Genomic DNA, 16285 nt, shown 5'->3' with positions numbered 1-16285 from the left:
AGTTATGCAAATTTGCATTATCGCATTGACTTACAAGCGCGTATTGCAAAAAATCAATTGAAATCCTATGTTTTTTTACACATATTACTTTTATTCATATATCTTTTGCTTATAGTCGGAGATTTAACTTCTCTCTCTTTCGATATTTGCCAATTAATAATTCCTCTCTTTGGCGTGTGATTTTCAATTGACAAATTCAAACTGATTCCACTTCTAAAGAGACAGCAGGAAGAGTAAGCCAAGAGGGAGTGGAACTAGAAGTCAGGATTGTAGAGACAGACGGAAAAAACATAGTGACAAAATTACATCCTCAATAAGTATGAAAATGTGGGCCTTAAGGGCCAGTGTTCTCCTTGGATTCCTCGCGCTAGTGTCAGCAGCTGGTCCAGTTCGGCCAGGCACAGGTAATCCATCACCACGACTCCCAAGAACCAGTGCAAGTCAACTTCTGCACGCCAACTCGACGGGATTTAAAGCACCACCGCAGGCCAAGAACAACACGAGGCAAGCGCTGAGAACAAGGTGAGTGAAAGAAGTTCACAAACCCACTCTTGGTCATCCCACATCATGAATTGTTCACATAGCATACAATCGATCGTGAAATTTAATTAATTTGCCACTCGTCATCTTCCTCCTTTTCCCTCGAGTGTATGTTTTTTGCATTTGCGAAATTTAATCTAAGAAAAAAAAAGTTGTTCACAGATTCGAAAGATATTTTTGTTGATAAAGTAGCTGAACACGTACAAAATTCCATTTCTCGCTTCATTTTCCCTTAATGACCCAGTCAAATTAGATGAATATTATACCATGTTAATGATATTATAAACGTATGGCGAGCCGATAGACTTGCCTCGTTACTTAATTACTAATTTAGATCAACTTGGGTGAAATATATAATTCAATATTACTGCACATATAATGTACTATGTTTTTACAAAAAAAAAAAATATATATATATATATATATGTATGCTTACGCATGTTACTCTCTTTCTTTTTTCACCTCGTCTGGGCTGCTTTAGTGCGAAAATATTGATTTCATTTTTTTCTCACTCTTCACACATGAAATTCTTCTTCTTCACCACAACTTAAATGCGCATCACTTGATAAAAGACTGTGTGTTATATTGTCTTTTGAAGAAAAGTAATTGGGTCTTCGGAAAATGAAGCAAACCACTGCATCTCACTATTGTAAAAACTGATTTTTTTACATCATTTTTCACAACAGTTGCATAAGATCCACAAGAGACTCTTTTTATCATCATTATTTTGACTCATATATTTTTTTTCTCATCTAACACAATATCTTGAATAGCTACACATATTTTTTCCTTCTTCTTCTTCTTTAAGAAAAACTCCATGTTATATGAAGCCCCCAGCAGAGTGAGTCAGTGCAGAAATGACCACTTTTGCGCGATAGCAATCGCCACATGTTGGATTATATTTTAGTTGAATATATATTTTTTTCACCGCGCAATCACACCATCATCTGCCAATCCGGTGTGATATAGATTTTATATGCAGAGACAATTTGTGTGTAAATCAACAGCGACATAATCATAATTAATCATTTACATATAATCTTAATGGTCAAATGCGACGACAACGATTAACTTCTTCAAGTAATTACCTATGTGTCATTAATTAAAATGCATTTTGCGGCACATCTGGAGCTACGCAATTAATCCATTGCGACAGATGGTTTGAGGAGAGTGAGAGAGAGAGAGAGAAAGGTGAAAGAGGCTAAAAGAAGGGAAATTATATCAAAGAAGTCCGCAATGTCTCAGCTTCAAAACTCATTGAGAAGACTCATCATTTGTGTCACTTTTTCCCTCCACATTTCATGCCATGGCGTCACATCATATTATTCATTTACAATTGTTTGCAGAGCTGAAAGTTTAAAAGCCCACTCTTAATTTCTTTGACGCAATTTTTCACTTCACGTATCATTTCGTCGTATCAAATTTAATTAATTTCACCCACATTTGCGGGTGAAACTGTCCAATAATCATACTTTGAGGTGAAAGAAAAGAATGTGCATGAAGTTATATTTTACCAATTTTGCCCATCACTCATGCTATTCACACGACATAAATCATGAAACATGAAGTTTTACATAAAATTCACTATCCCATAATTCACACAAATTTGTCAATAGAGCAATTTGCTGCTCAATATATATTCAATAGATTTACGATTGCCTAATGATTAGTCAATGGCTTGTCATCGCAATTTTTCCATCTCACGGAAGATAATTCACATTGACCAATTTTGCCGCCCAAATGTAACTCGATCTCCATTTTGCCAACTTGAGTTTAATAGACAATGGGAGAAGAATTTAAATTTCATATCGCGCAATTGATGACAGAAGAGAAGCAAGTATATGAAACCTCTTGAATAATTGACCATTTATGATGAGTTGCAACAGTGATTCAGTCACGAAAACGATCGCAATAATTTTCCAATTGATATAACTCACTACATTTTTAGAGTCACAAAACCCCATCGAAATTCCATCCTTTCCTGACCTTCTATATATCGTTGGAACATACATATAGACAAGAAAAGCCCTAAATGAAAGCCATGGCAAATAAACCGAATAATAGCCGTGACAATTTCGTGACACTTATTAGCAGTTTATTTATGTGTTTGAATGAAATTTCGTGCATGACATTTTCTCAAAAGTGAGAGAAAGAGAGAAAATGCGCACAATTGTTGAGGAAATAAAATGCAATTGAGGATAAATTCAATTGACACAGCTAATATTTGAATTAGTGCTGAATCAATTCGGGAAATTTATTGGAATCAACAAAGTCAGGTTTCCTTCCTATTCAAGTGGCGTTCAACTCTTTCGTTTCCGCGACACGCTAATACAGATTTCGTGTATCTCAAGCAATTGCCAAAAATTATGCGAATATTTAATTGGTAAAAAAAGCGCCTTTTTCTTTTTTGTTTTCTTCAGTGAAATTTCACAGAAATTCCAATTGAAAATGCAAAAAAAAGACACTCACAATTACTCAATTCAGCCATTTCCTCCTGTGTGTATGTTCAATTGATATGTCAGGCGAGACAAAAAGACTGCATTTCAATTTGCAATATTGGAAGCTGTGCAATGGAAAACTCCACCGAAAAAGGATAAATCGATGGAGCGTACATGAAAGTTCAGCATTTATCTAGAGCTCTTATAGTGCATGGCAAGAGCCAGCAAGTTTGTAAATCAAAGCTGATATGGTGCAGTCACAGAGCGAAATTAATTAAAATTTTACGTATAAGGAGAGAATTTACATGTTTTTCATTCGCACAACAGACAAGAAAATGCGATAGACAAAGATACAACTAAAGGCAATTTCATTGGGGATTCTGGAATTTTGCTGCTCAAATATATTTTTAAATCAGGCAATGTGAGAAAAAATCAAGCAATTAAAGCTACCACGATTTTATAACAACATGTTGACCGATTTTTGTCTCCTTCTCATTCACTTTCTTCGTCTTTTTCATCTTCAATGGTGTCTTTTTGCGGCGCGTCACCATATAAATTTTCCCCCCTAATACAACACAACACCACATCAGAGAATTTATAGACACAACTTCCTCGATTTGGGAACATGTGAGGTGAACACACAGGTGAAAAATTGGCGGTGCCTCAGGAGAAATGTCCGAAAAGAGAAGTTTTTAATATGATTTTAGAGCATGTCTCACATCTCACCATACATAACCAATAACAAGCCGCGACCACAAATAAATTGCAACCAGTTTAATGAAGAGAGAAAAGAGTAAAAATAAGATCACCCAAGAAATTATTGCATAATATGCTCTCTGCCGCTGAGACTCTCTCACTCGCACACATGCGGCGTATTTTCTTTTTCTATTCGGAGCGGCTGTAGCTCTTTTTGATGTTTTTAAAAAGAGGCCTTTAAAAAATCCGATCGAACCATACTATAATTTCATACATTAACTTTATATACACATAATATATCCACACTCACACCTTTCTGGGACATTTTTATATGTACTTAATGACAATTTAGTGGGTTTCACGACTGCTATTAAATACACCAAGGCACTTTATAAACTATACACAAGATGTGTATAATATAATAATGTTTTATAGCAATATGATAATATAAATATTCGCAAAACTTGTGATATTTTCTCCATTTTTTTCTCACTCTCTTGAAACTTATTCATGGCAATTTCACGCGAAAATGCTCCAATTTCTCAGAAATTCACCTGTCTTTTTCGCAGAAAACTACTAATTTTCAGACGCACGGTGAATGAACTTTCATACATTTTATCACATGGTGAAGATCACGATTGATCGTGAGCATCAGGAAGGAAAATATATATTTCATTACACAATTGCAGCAAAGTTTTCCGCACAAAACAAGTCAAGGGTGTAAAAAGAATCTCATACACTGTTATCAAGGTAGATAAAATCATGAATTCAATTAAATTCGGTTACTTTAGGTTGCAATTTTCAACAAAAATCACCCACTAAGTGGCTCTAAAAATAAATTCACTGTCGAAAAATACTTCCGGAAACGTGAGAAGCAAAGGTATAATAGCAAAATTTATGAATTTATGCGCCTCCTCGTGAAATGAGGGCACGAGACATTCGCAACTATAACAATATAATAATAGGAAGTTGACAGGAGAGTTTTGAAGGTGAAAAGAATTCCACTTTGTGATCTCAAATCTGCCATGATCTTTCTAGCATCTGAAAGTGTGCACAAGAGCACAAAGTCAAGAGAGACTGAATTAATATCAACCAGACAGTCACAAAACTGTATTTTTAAGTTTAATTAGTCGGTCATGAGAGCGCAAAAACACTTAATTCTTTTATTTTATGCAGTCTCTCTCTCTCTCACTCAAAGTCAGTGACATTGAAACACTCTCTTATTAAAAGACAATTTATTATTACTTCTTTCCTCTCTTTCTCGCGCTTTTTTCTATGTTGAGCAATGAAAAGAGTAGATCAAGGTACCAATTTTCTGTCTACACACTATCTCACAATACATATGCTTAAAAATATAATTTCTGTCATATAATTAGGCACAAGTTGAAAGCACGCAGTGAGAAGGATAGTTGAATAAAAAGTCAACACAATGACACACGATGACAAACCCACGAATTTTAATTAAATCCACCATCAATGATTTTCATACTCACTCACACTCTTCATGTGTTATTTATTAAAGAAAATAAAACAAGGAGGAGAAAATTGTCTGAGAAATATTTGAATTATATTACTCAAAACGCGATGAACAACTCAACTTCAGTACTGCATTTTCCCTTTGCAGACCTTCCACTTCGCGCACACTTGCCGAGACATTGCAAAATACTCGGGATTAAAAACTAAATGCATGACGACACTTCAGACCCCGAAATAATTCGGGTAATTTAAATTATGTTGGTTACAGAAATGACCACAGAGGTAGTTTACAATAATCAATTACACTGATTCAATCTTGTAAAAACAATAACTCAACAACCACAATTTAGAAGAGAAAATGCTGATGTTTTTATGTAAATTGCTTAAATTTTTGAAACATCAACTTACATAACACTCTTCTTACTAAAGCTCAAATTGACTTTTAGGGACGATTTAATGAAAATATTAGTTAATTCGAAGTGTTTGTCAGAACATCAATTGAAAAGCCACCAAAGAATCTTTCACTTCAGCAACTTTTGATTGAGTTTGAGATTTTGTAACACTTTTTGCCCCACATCTTTAATGATGAGGTTCGCGTCCCTCAAAAGCACCATAGAAATCTCATGGACTCATCAACATTCAAGATATATTGAACACCAATATAAATTAACTTCATTAAGTGGCGTAAAAACGTTTAGCACCTTTCTCATTTCTCGTCCAAATTTATTATGTGAAGCCAATATTTTTCTCACTCTTCAAACCACCAATCAACATGCTGATGTTAGTTATATTTTTGTAGGAAAACAAAGGAGGAAAAAAGTTCCACAGCAAAAAAAAACAGAAAAACATTATAACGCATCGTAAAAAATTAAATTCTCCTAATATTATCAATTAGTATCAATTAAGGAATAAAAACATAGAAATTACCACTATTAAATAATCTTTGGGAAAACAAGAAACAACATTGGCAAACCATACAAAGCGAGTGGAAAATATTCCGTGTACATGTAAGAAAATTACTTTTTATCATATATAATTATTACTATTTAATTCAACACGATGGGTAGAAAGTGAAATTTTTCATCTTCAAGATGAAGGCATTGTACTCTATTGAGTTGAGCGGTTTGGGCCGAAAAAAAAGCCCTTACAATTTATGTACATTTCCAAGAATTTGTGTCGCACTCCTCTCTGTATATATTCATCAAAATTCAACATAAAGCGGAAAATTTAAAAATTCCTGAGCAATTAGCATGGCTAAAAAGTCTTCAAGTGTTGTGTGTGTGTGAAGACTTCCACATCCTCGATGAAGGTGAAAAAGACATGATGAAAGTTAATTGAAGCAATTTTCACCATGATAAAGTGATTCCTTTAATCATTTCCGAATTATATGACACAAAATTTATCACAAAATTAAGTATCAGCCTTAATCAATTTATCACACCTTTTTTGCCATCATAAATTTCATTTTCTCGCCCATAAGAGGCGAATGAAACTCCGAGAGAGTTGCATCTCTCTCCGTTCCATCACAATTGAGAGCAATTTTCATAGAATTATTGCCTTCCCTTGGCCAGACATGCATTTTGCATGAAGGCGCGCTGCATTGTTGGATGTTATTAAGCAGAAATTGGCGTGGAAAATGCAACAAGAAATACTTAAGGGGGAGAATTTCTTAAATTTATGAAAGCGTGATAAAAGCTTAATTTTTCCTCAAACATCACACTGTGAGAGTATATTTTCATTTCTCTTTTTTTTTCGAGACACCTATTATAATAATATAATTGCTGCCATTTTTTTTATGATGGCAATAATGAGAGAAAGAAATTAAAATATTACACAAAAAAATACTTTTAGCATTTCAGTTAATTCATTAAATTCTCGCCTTTCCTTCACCAGAGAGGAGAGAAAAGAATTGTCCACAAGAAAGTATCTTTTTACCATCGTAAAGTGTTTAAAAAATTATATTTCACATTGTTATTTAATGCAAGAAGTGAAAAATTGTCAGCAACATAAATATGACTGTGTTGGGATAATTAAAGTGTGAAATTTTGCAATCTATTCACTTATTAATTATACATCTTATATAAGCTTCTAAATGCTTCTACATATGTTTCTTTATTACATTCGGTTAGTGGAGTGAATGAAAATTAAAACAATGCATTTCTTCTCGAAAAAATTTCACATATCAAATTGACCCGCTCTGTAGAATTCTCAATTTCTTTCTCATAATTAGATTACATGATGATTTTTTCTTCCCTCCTCATCAGCACGTGTGAAAAACTGTCTTTCGAGATGAAAAACTGAAAGAAGCACAGAGATATTAATTGCTGGCGAAATTAGATCCAGCAATTAATTAACTTCCTTTCGCTTTTTCATCTATTTTATCGCTCACTCCTTTGCGCGGAATCTCTTTGCCCCACAAAAGCATATAGTTATAGTAATTGTGACAAAAATTTGCAATCAGCGAGACAATATATATCGCAACAATTCCATTTACATTAATTATGATCAAGTTTCAAAGATATACACCACTTTTACTTTTAACTCCTCTCCCGGTGCCAACAGAAAAGACTTTTTCTCACTGTCCAATTTAAATTAATTTATACCAACATTACATGCATTTTTTCTCGCCTCATTGACTATCCCCAAAAAAAAAGCGCGTTATCTCAACACTTGCATCAAAAGCACGACAGCAAACACACAAAATATTGGACAAAATGCCACCGAGAAACTCTTTTCCACTCTGGTGTCTATTTTTGTATGGTATTTCTCACGTTACCAAGAGTCGCGCAGGAGGGCAAGAAGAAGAAAAAACCAAGAGCTCAAAGACATCTTTCACTCATGCGCGCGCGCGATACACTCCAATTCAACTCATCTTCATTTTCTTGCACAGACACACGCATTTCGCAACAATCCAATCACCAATTACCGAGCGTCACTTTAATATGAACGCATATTTCATGTTTCTTAATGACCTGGAGTAGTGGCAAGATTAAAAATCTTATACAGATTCAATTGCCTTTGGAGATTCTCACATATATGCCCATTTGCAGCCATCACCAGTGATCGTATAGCACTCATCTTATCCAATTTGAATTGTAATGATGAATGTCGATTTGCAATCAATTGAGAGACTGTGTCAAATCCCTTGTCACTTTTTTACCAATTACCAGCCTTTTCCTCCTCACAATTGCCCACGATCAGTGAAAAATGCGATTCGCAAATGACTTTCTGACCAGTCAAGTATGCAATGCTCACGAAGCAAAAAAGCGTTTCTTAAGAAAACCACTCTCTTCAACTCTATCTTCTTCATTTTTGCACCTGAGCAATGTATCGATACATTCAATGTACAACTTTTATGCCAACCACGCAGAAATTGTGCTGCAGGAAGAAACTTGGATCGAAAGTCTGACGCTCTGCTGAGACCTAAATCTGTCATAACAGACACCCAGAAAGATCATGGAAACAGAAAATTGATCACAATCTTCAAGGTTTTCCACATTAACGTTCGCACAATTTTTTTTCTTCTTCGTCTTTCGATTATAACAATAAAAACGGTGCACATTTTCTGGTGCAAATTAAACAGCAATTAGACTTGATGGATAAGAGGCTGAAAAAAATGTGCAAGTAAGCACAATTTTATTGTTGTGTAAATAGGGAAAAATTGACCATGTGCGCACAAGGTACAAATGCTGAAAAATTTTGAATAGTCAAAATTACCCATATGACCACTTTTAGGCACGGCCTAAGAGTCGAAATTTCAATTGAAAAAACAATTTATTACATTTTCTTTAAGCATAATCCACAGTTCGATGATGCAAGTTGGGGAAATTACAGTAATTGCTCTTTTAGCAAGATGATGAAGCAAATGAGGGCACAAAAGCACTCCTGATGATGCGTTGAAGCCATAACGAGTGGATAGAAGTAGTAAATGAATTATATCATCTCAATAAAAATTATCACGTTGTACTTTTACACATCAAGCCACCTCCATTCATTATTCACACACACACACACTCAGAGAGGCTCAGCATGAGGCGCGAGGGCACAAGGGTGCACAGTAAGAAGTCAGTAAATCAAAATATTATGGTAAAACAAGTGATTGAGGTGAGAAATGTACCTTTTCTCACTCACCATGTCTCCTTTTCAGCTGATTGAGAAAAAGAAACACCTTCTCAATTATTATTGGAACTATATTTTTTTTATTACACTCCATCCCAGAGTCTCAACCTCTCAATTTATTTGCTTTTGCTGCCTCTCATGTTGTTTGTCGGTGTTTTGATGTGAAAATTCTCAATATTCAAATGAATGAAGGAGGAAAAGGTGTTGTAATCGATATGCGTGCTGCAGTCATAAAGTAAAACCTTTAAGACAAGTCGAGACAATACACCCTTTAAGTATTGTTTGTCCGATATTTTCCATATACACCATTTTTTTCTAATATCTCTACACATTTCGCACACAATCACAATCGTTTACCTTCTCAAACACACTTTAATCCACGATCACTGAGATAAATTTCACGTAAAGTGAGTAATAAAAAAATTTATTGGGATAATTTCCCCTTTGGCGCCAAAAATTCGATAGTTCTTTCAATTTTCAAGACATTTGCCTTAAGACGAAAAATGATCTGAATTTCATGATCTCTCAAATGACGTAAAAATCATAGCGATATCTCAATTTGGGGCCGAAATATTGCAAAATGCAGGGAGATGTGCCCCTACCGTCAAAAAATGCTAACAGCGAGATTCTCGTCAGAAGGAGAAGGCCGCCATGACAATAGCATTCCCGCCACAAGATTTCCAGGGACACTATTTGGACAGGACTGGGTGTTTTGTCGATTGATACAAAGAATTCAACTTACAATTTGGACTTGTCAGCTTGCCTTTTGTATGTTTTTAGCTACCGTTTAACACTTTTGTATCATTTCTTCATTCCTTTCGTAAACCGCGGCCCAAATCCTATTCACTGATTTTTTTTATGAAGTAAATTAACTAAAATAATAATGGAGAATTTCTCTCAGTGATGCTGCAAGAGTTGTTTAATCTTCCCAGTGTGTTGAGATATTGGAAAAAATAGACATATTAAAATACAAAATTTAACACTTCAAGTCACTCAATCACTGGACCTTCTGCTTACATGGCATCTCATGAGCAAATTGAACATGCCGATGAGCACATTAGCATCTTCACTTAGAAATAAGATGTACTTCATTGCCATGAAATTTAGAAATAACGTACGCCGACCAGAAGAAAAAAAACCCGATACCTACTTTTCACACAATCATTTTTCATTGAGAGTTGTAATACATCGCAGTTAAAATAGTGTTGGACTGGAGGCGAAAAATGAAGTGATTTGTTAAATGGCTAGACAATAAAAAAAGACATTTATGAAACAGCCTTTTTGCTCCTTCTGTGCAGCCAACTGATATAGAGTTTCTTTCTCACTAAATGTCTCAAGTCAAAATTAAGACAAATTTGACTCAACTTCAATTTCATACTCTTGTTTTTCGCAATTTCACCACATTTTTCTAAACTCCCTTCTGTGATACAGTTTTTCAAATCACACTGATCGTGCCTCTAAATGTCTAACATGCCTGAGTTTTTGCCTGCCTATGCAGAAGAAGGAAAAAAAAATCAATTTTAGGTGTTTCACTAAGCTCAAGCAATGGATGTAATAAGATTAATATCGCCTTGTATTTAATACACCTTCGTGACTCTCTGACCGAGTATTTTCTTGCAAAATTCACTCTCAGACTTCAATATGCGAGAGAATTGACACAAAAGTGCACCAGCACAAGTATTCTTTCACATTTTATTTATACCTACTCAAGAACTCGCGATACAGTATATTTTTGGTGCTAAGATCGTGATCAAGGTAATTTTTAGCCAATCTCTCCCACCCAATCTACAAACAAATTGCCAATTTTTCGCTGAAAAATTTCACATTTTATCATTTGAAACATGAGTTTGGGTGCAAACGACAAAATAAAATCACCCAAAACATTATGCAATGCCGAAACGATTCTTTATAGACTTGCCAATTTCCCCTTCACTGAAGTAAAATACATATATAAATATATCTCTGCTTCATTCACTTTTAATATAACGTCTTGTGATAGAAGCCAAAGTGAAGAGAGCGGATGTGAATTTAAAATATATACCACACGACTTTTATATGTTGGATCAAATAGAAGTTTATCATACCACCCACGCCAAATCTGCACATATGGCGTTGGGGGATTTTCTGTATATTTGTGTCTCAGATTAAAATCGAGGAAATAAGTATAGAAAGTGGGACAATTAAGTTATTGAGGAGTGATTTCCAATATTTGCAGCAATTGTTGCAAATTTACCGTGCAACGCGGGGGGAAAATTACCAGTTTCACACGATTTTCACCTTGTCTCTTTGCTTGATTGCATTCAATTTTTTGATCTTTTTCGTCCGCGATTAATTAGTATCGTCAAAGAGAATATTTTGTATGAACATATTTGCAAAAAAAGCCATCGTTTTGTTTACAAGGACATCACGGTGTACTTCAATTCAAAAGTTAAACTATAACATTTTCAATTCTGATTTATAGATGAATAGCAAAAAAAACCCAGGCAACAATCGCGCTGTCGAATATGTCTGGATTTCTGCTTACTGTTTTAATTCACACGAGTGTGGTAATGGTTGGAAAAAATCTGCATAGGCTATCAACGAAAAAAAAAGTTGGATAACAATAAGACATTGTGCCAATTATATCTTAAACAAAGTATAAGCTCTCGGAAAGCGATGCAAAATTTTTCATCTCTCTCTCTCGCTCTCGCAGCTTCTTTTTCTCAAACACTCTCTTCAAGCCCCAGCAATTCCAAAACCTCAAATGCCCATTTAGCACACGTTAACGTATCACGATACAATCTTGGAAAAAAGGATTTGTGTCAAGAATATAAGAAGTTTTATTGAACATTGTAAATCTCTTGCAAATGGGTGAGGTGTTGAGCTTTATGAGCTTGACTTTATGAGTTCAAAAACTTGCACATTTCGTGAGTTTTGCTTATTATTTTCATCTCCCGCTTCAGATACACCACTGCGGACTTTCGCAGTGAATTCCACATTAGATGAATGATATACTCTTGACCACACTCATTCATTATTATTGTGTGTTATATCTCACTTTGCTAAAGACAAGGAGTATTTCCACAGTTTGCAGCCATCGAAAATCTATAAGTAATTTCACATTTAATTGACACTGGTAGACTTGCAAAGATTTCTAAGGATTTTTATCCATCACTTTCTCCACAAACACACACCAAAGAGATAGAAGTCAACATTTTTGCCACAACGATAAAATACCATTGATTCATTGGCAGCAAGTATATTTCAAGGCATTCAAAAGAGGCTTAATTAAATTGTTAAGCGATGGAATAAACATTGTGTCAGAAGTACTGATAAAAATACACATGTTCAAGAGGTTTCGCTTTCACCAAAAAGTAACAACGCGTTTAATTTGCTTAAGATGTTTTAAGATGCCAATGAAAGAAATACATTTGCTATACTCCTCCAATATGCAAAAATCTCATATATACCATTGACCGCGAGCGCTTAGGACGTGAACCTCTTTTGGCAAAAACTCTAACTCCTTTCGCCATATGGCGAAAATGGCACAGAGCGCGCTTTAACACGATCTAATTTACTCACGAAGTCAACTTATTGCAAAGTGAAAAATAAAAGGTGATTTTTGGCACCAATATTAACACCCATTTAGCACCTGTTGGTAATTATTGCTCAATTTTTGCAATCACTGATTAAAATAATTTGCTCGTTAGACATTCATGAGAATTCCCACGAGAGCGAAAAACACCAAAATTATCCAACGACATTTTCCAATGGTAAAAAAGACACAGAGGGAAAAGAGCAAAGATCGAAATATAATCAAATTAGTGCACAGAGAGTGAAATTATAATGCACCGCACTGAAATCCCTCGGAGACATATCAAGTGTAACACCGTGAAAATGCCACACATGTAACATATTCAAGAGAATTATGGGTCTATTAGTTGAAATATTTTCTCTTAAATCACCACGTGGCGCTCCAAGGAGGCCAACAGCGCGCAAAAGGACCACAAGACACCACAATCTTTTGTATAAATCGTGAATTTCAAATGGTAATTAACGTACGTAACAATTTAAACTTGGCATAACAACAAGAAGTTACCTTTGCCTCTCTGTAACCCTTTTTTCCATGCTTCTCCGCGCATGCAAATGCGCACATTTATAGTCTCAATTCAACTTTAGGGCATGTCATTTCTCCCACTCTTTTGCTCTTAATATGGTCGTGAATTTCCTACTGAATGTTTTGCATCAACTCCACCGCGGCTCGGCGCAAACAGGATTCTGGAATAATTTCTTATAGCTCAGAATTTTATCTCGCGACAACATTTCGTAACATGACTTTTCGATTTCATTTTCCATCGCATAATTGCTCTACAAATCGACGGGTTCCTCGAAAACTATCAAAAGTTGACTATTCATCATTTATGCCGCATATTTTTATTAAGAAAATCGTCTCAAATTGTAGTCAAAAACGTATAAAACGCCTCATTGAGAAATAATTTTAAATATTAAGAATTATTCTTAAATATTCTTAGACTTTTATTGAATATTTCTAATATTTTTTTTATTTTTTCACGTGAAAACCTTGAAGAAAAATTCATGTAAATAAAAAGATGATTTTTTATATAAAATTAACTCGAAGATTGTTAAAAATCAACAGAAATATCCACAAAATAATTATTACAGACCAATTGGAAGATGTTTTGAGAGTTTTGAAGTAAATTTGGCAAATTTCGGAGCTAAATTTTCAATTTCCTCTCCTGAAAATGACAATTTAGACTTTCCACAGTTTTCCATTCACCCGTCGAATTGCTCTGACAAATACCAAAAACTATGAAAACTCATAAATTGCGTGACGGGCAAACTTTATTTTGGGTGTCTTTGAAATAACAAATGCTATGCTTCGATACTTTATTACATTTAATGATGGATCATAAATGAATGTCGCGCAGAAATGGACAACAATTATACATATTCAAGGAAATTTTCATCATTGACAGCAAATCAGCAGTAAATATCAAGGAAATTGATTGACAGGAGAGACCTGTGATATATGTATATGGTTTATATGTAGATGAGATTTGCAATTTTCGCGACATTTTTCTCTCTCTCTGTTCAATATTCAATATATCTTAAGCAAAACTGTAGCAATGCAAAGACAATACATATAATGCTCTCTGAACTAAATAGTTACAATTTATGAAGGTCGTTCGTATGCAAATGAGATTTGCTATTGAAATAAATATCGTGTAGCTTCTTGTAACACTCTGTATACGCCACACAGCTTTACTCATTTCTTTCTTGTCTCTCTCTCCTCACATTCAATTCTTCATCTGTATATTTGCCGTTTTTTTCTTCTCTTCTCTCTCTCTCTCTCTCGTTCCCTCTTTTTCAAAGGTTTCTCTCTCTCTCCCTCTTGAGAAACATCTAAAATGTGTCTACACACAATGTGAGAGTGAAATGAAAAGTGGCATTTTATGAATGAATTAAGAGTTTGTGCCCAAAAAGAGTATATTTCTTCTTAGTTGCTGCTCATTTGCATATGCATTGTCATTTTCCCGCCTTTTTTCTGCATTTTTCTTCTCCTCTCGGCCACCCATTAGCCATCGCGCCACGGTGTGTGGCGACGACGACCGATAAAAAGAAGTGTGTCCGCGTGCAAACACACAACCCAAAAAAAAAAGTGTCCCAAGAAAGTTTCTCAATTTCACGATCAATTTCTTCATTGGCGATTTATTGAAAGCAAAAGGCAAGACCAAAAAAAACTGTCATGTTTTGCAATTTTTTTTTCTGCTTACCTTCTTCTCTTGGATGTCAATTTTTATCCATTTACAGTCTCAACGTGTCAAACTTGAAATATCAACGCATAAAGACAACAGTGTTGCATTAGTGATATTTTCGGGAGAGACATCAAAATCAATCACATTGTCGATAGAATATTTAATTAATTCGAAAGTGAAACAAACAAAGAAGGTAACAAAATAAAAATGGGAGTCAAACATCAAATAAAGCGCAACTCTCTGGTGGTCGATCGATTGTCGAAGTGAATGTGGAACATGGTGAACAATTTAATTTTATTGCACTTCTTAAGGTGTTCTCCCAACATTGCTGGGCGCGCGCGCGCACATTGACACGCACGAGAGAGAGAACAAAAATGTGCCAATTGAGAATATTTTCTTGATATCTCACTTTTCAAATTAATTAAAATTCACAGCAAGACTTTTGACAAATGTTCTCCCCTTCACTTCCATACGCAAAAATTTTTGCCAACAAATAAATCTGGATTTAAGCTTTTTTTTCCTCACAGTCAATTGTTGGACGTCTGTACAATTGGCCAAAGCCCATTGAGACAACTAAATAAATTCACAGTGACACTTTGAGACACATTAATATTTTGTTGTTATTAATAGATCAGTCTTAATCCTTTCATCTCCCGACCCATGAACATTAATAACCATTTCGCACAATTTTTGAATAAATCAATCAATTTTTCATATTTATTACCCTGAGAATACAGAAGTCAAAAAATATATACAAAAGACTTCAATTCTCGAGTAGGAGAGTTTCTCGATTGTGGGATGAAATTGATGGAATTGTTTCAAGATCAATCATTATACAATTAATACATGCATAATTTTCAATTATTTTCTCTACAAAGCTTGTCATTGCGCTTCTTATCTTATCATTGAGACGATTTTTCATCAGAATAACACAACAATTTACATAAAAACTTGTAAATCAACTTATCGCGCCTTTCAAAAAGCTCTTTTTTTGGGCTTCACCATCTCTCATCTAGTTTTTTTCCAAGGCGTGTGATTGTCGGCAAAAGACAGCAACACACTTAAGTTCAATTAGAACACACACCGCCAGAGTGTTCCTACCTGTTGAACTTTAAGCAGGTGGAGTCGAATTTAGCGTCACTTGAAGGACATGCAAAAGTTGTTGGTCGTCTTACAATATTTCTTGCACTACCATTTTCTCACCCAAACAAATAGCAAAACGACCACGACAAGCGCGCAAAATCACACCCAATTGATCTA

The 16285-nt window shown here is 34.8% G+C and overlaps 1 protein-coding gene across 1 annotated transcript in view; it reads left to right on the top strand.

Annotated features, from left to right (window-relative positions):
* The window catches only part of LOC132257629 (angiopoietin-4), a 32635-nt gene continuing 16350 nt past the window's right edge, over positions 1–16285 (top strand). The window contains exon 1 of the mRNA XM_059754617.1: positions 1–522. Within this exon, the coding sequence (XP_059610600.1) occupies positions 320–522 (203 nt within the window). The 5' untranslated portion in view covers positions 1–319. The remainder of the gene's footprint in view (positions 523–16285) is intronic.

The sequence above is a fragment of the Phlebotomus argentipes genome, unplaced genomic scaffold (assembly GCF_947086385.1).
Source record: "Phlebotomus argentipes unplaced genomic scaffold, Phlebotomus argentipes genome assembly scaffold_4, whole genome shotgun sequence".
Lineage (NCBI taxonomy): Eukaryota > Metazoa > Arthropoda > Insecta > Diptera > Psychodidae > Phlebotomus > Phlebotomus argentipes.
The sequence above is the reverse complement of the archived record's forward strand: the minus strand, read 5'-3'. Positions and strand labels throughout refer to the sequence as shown.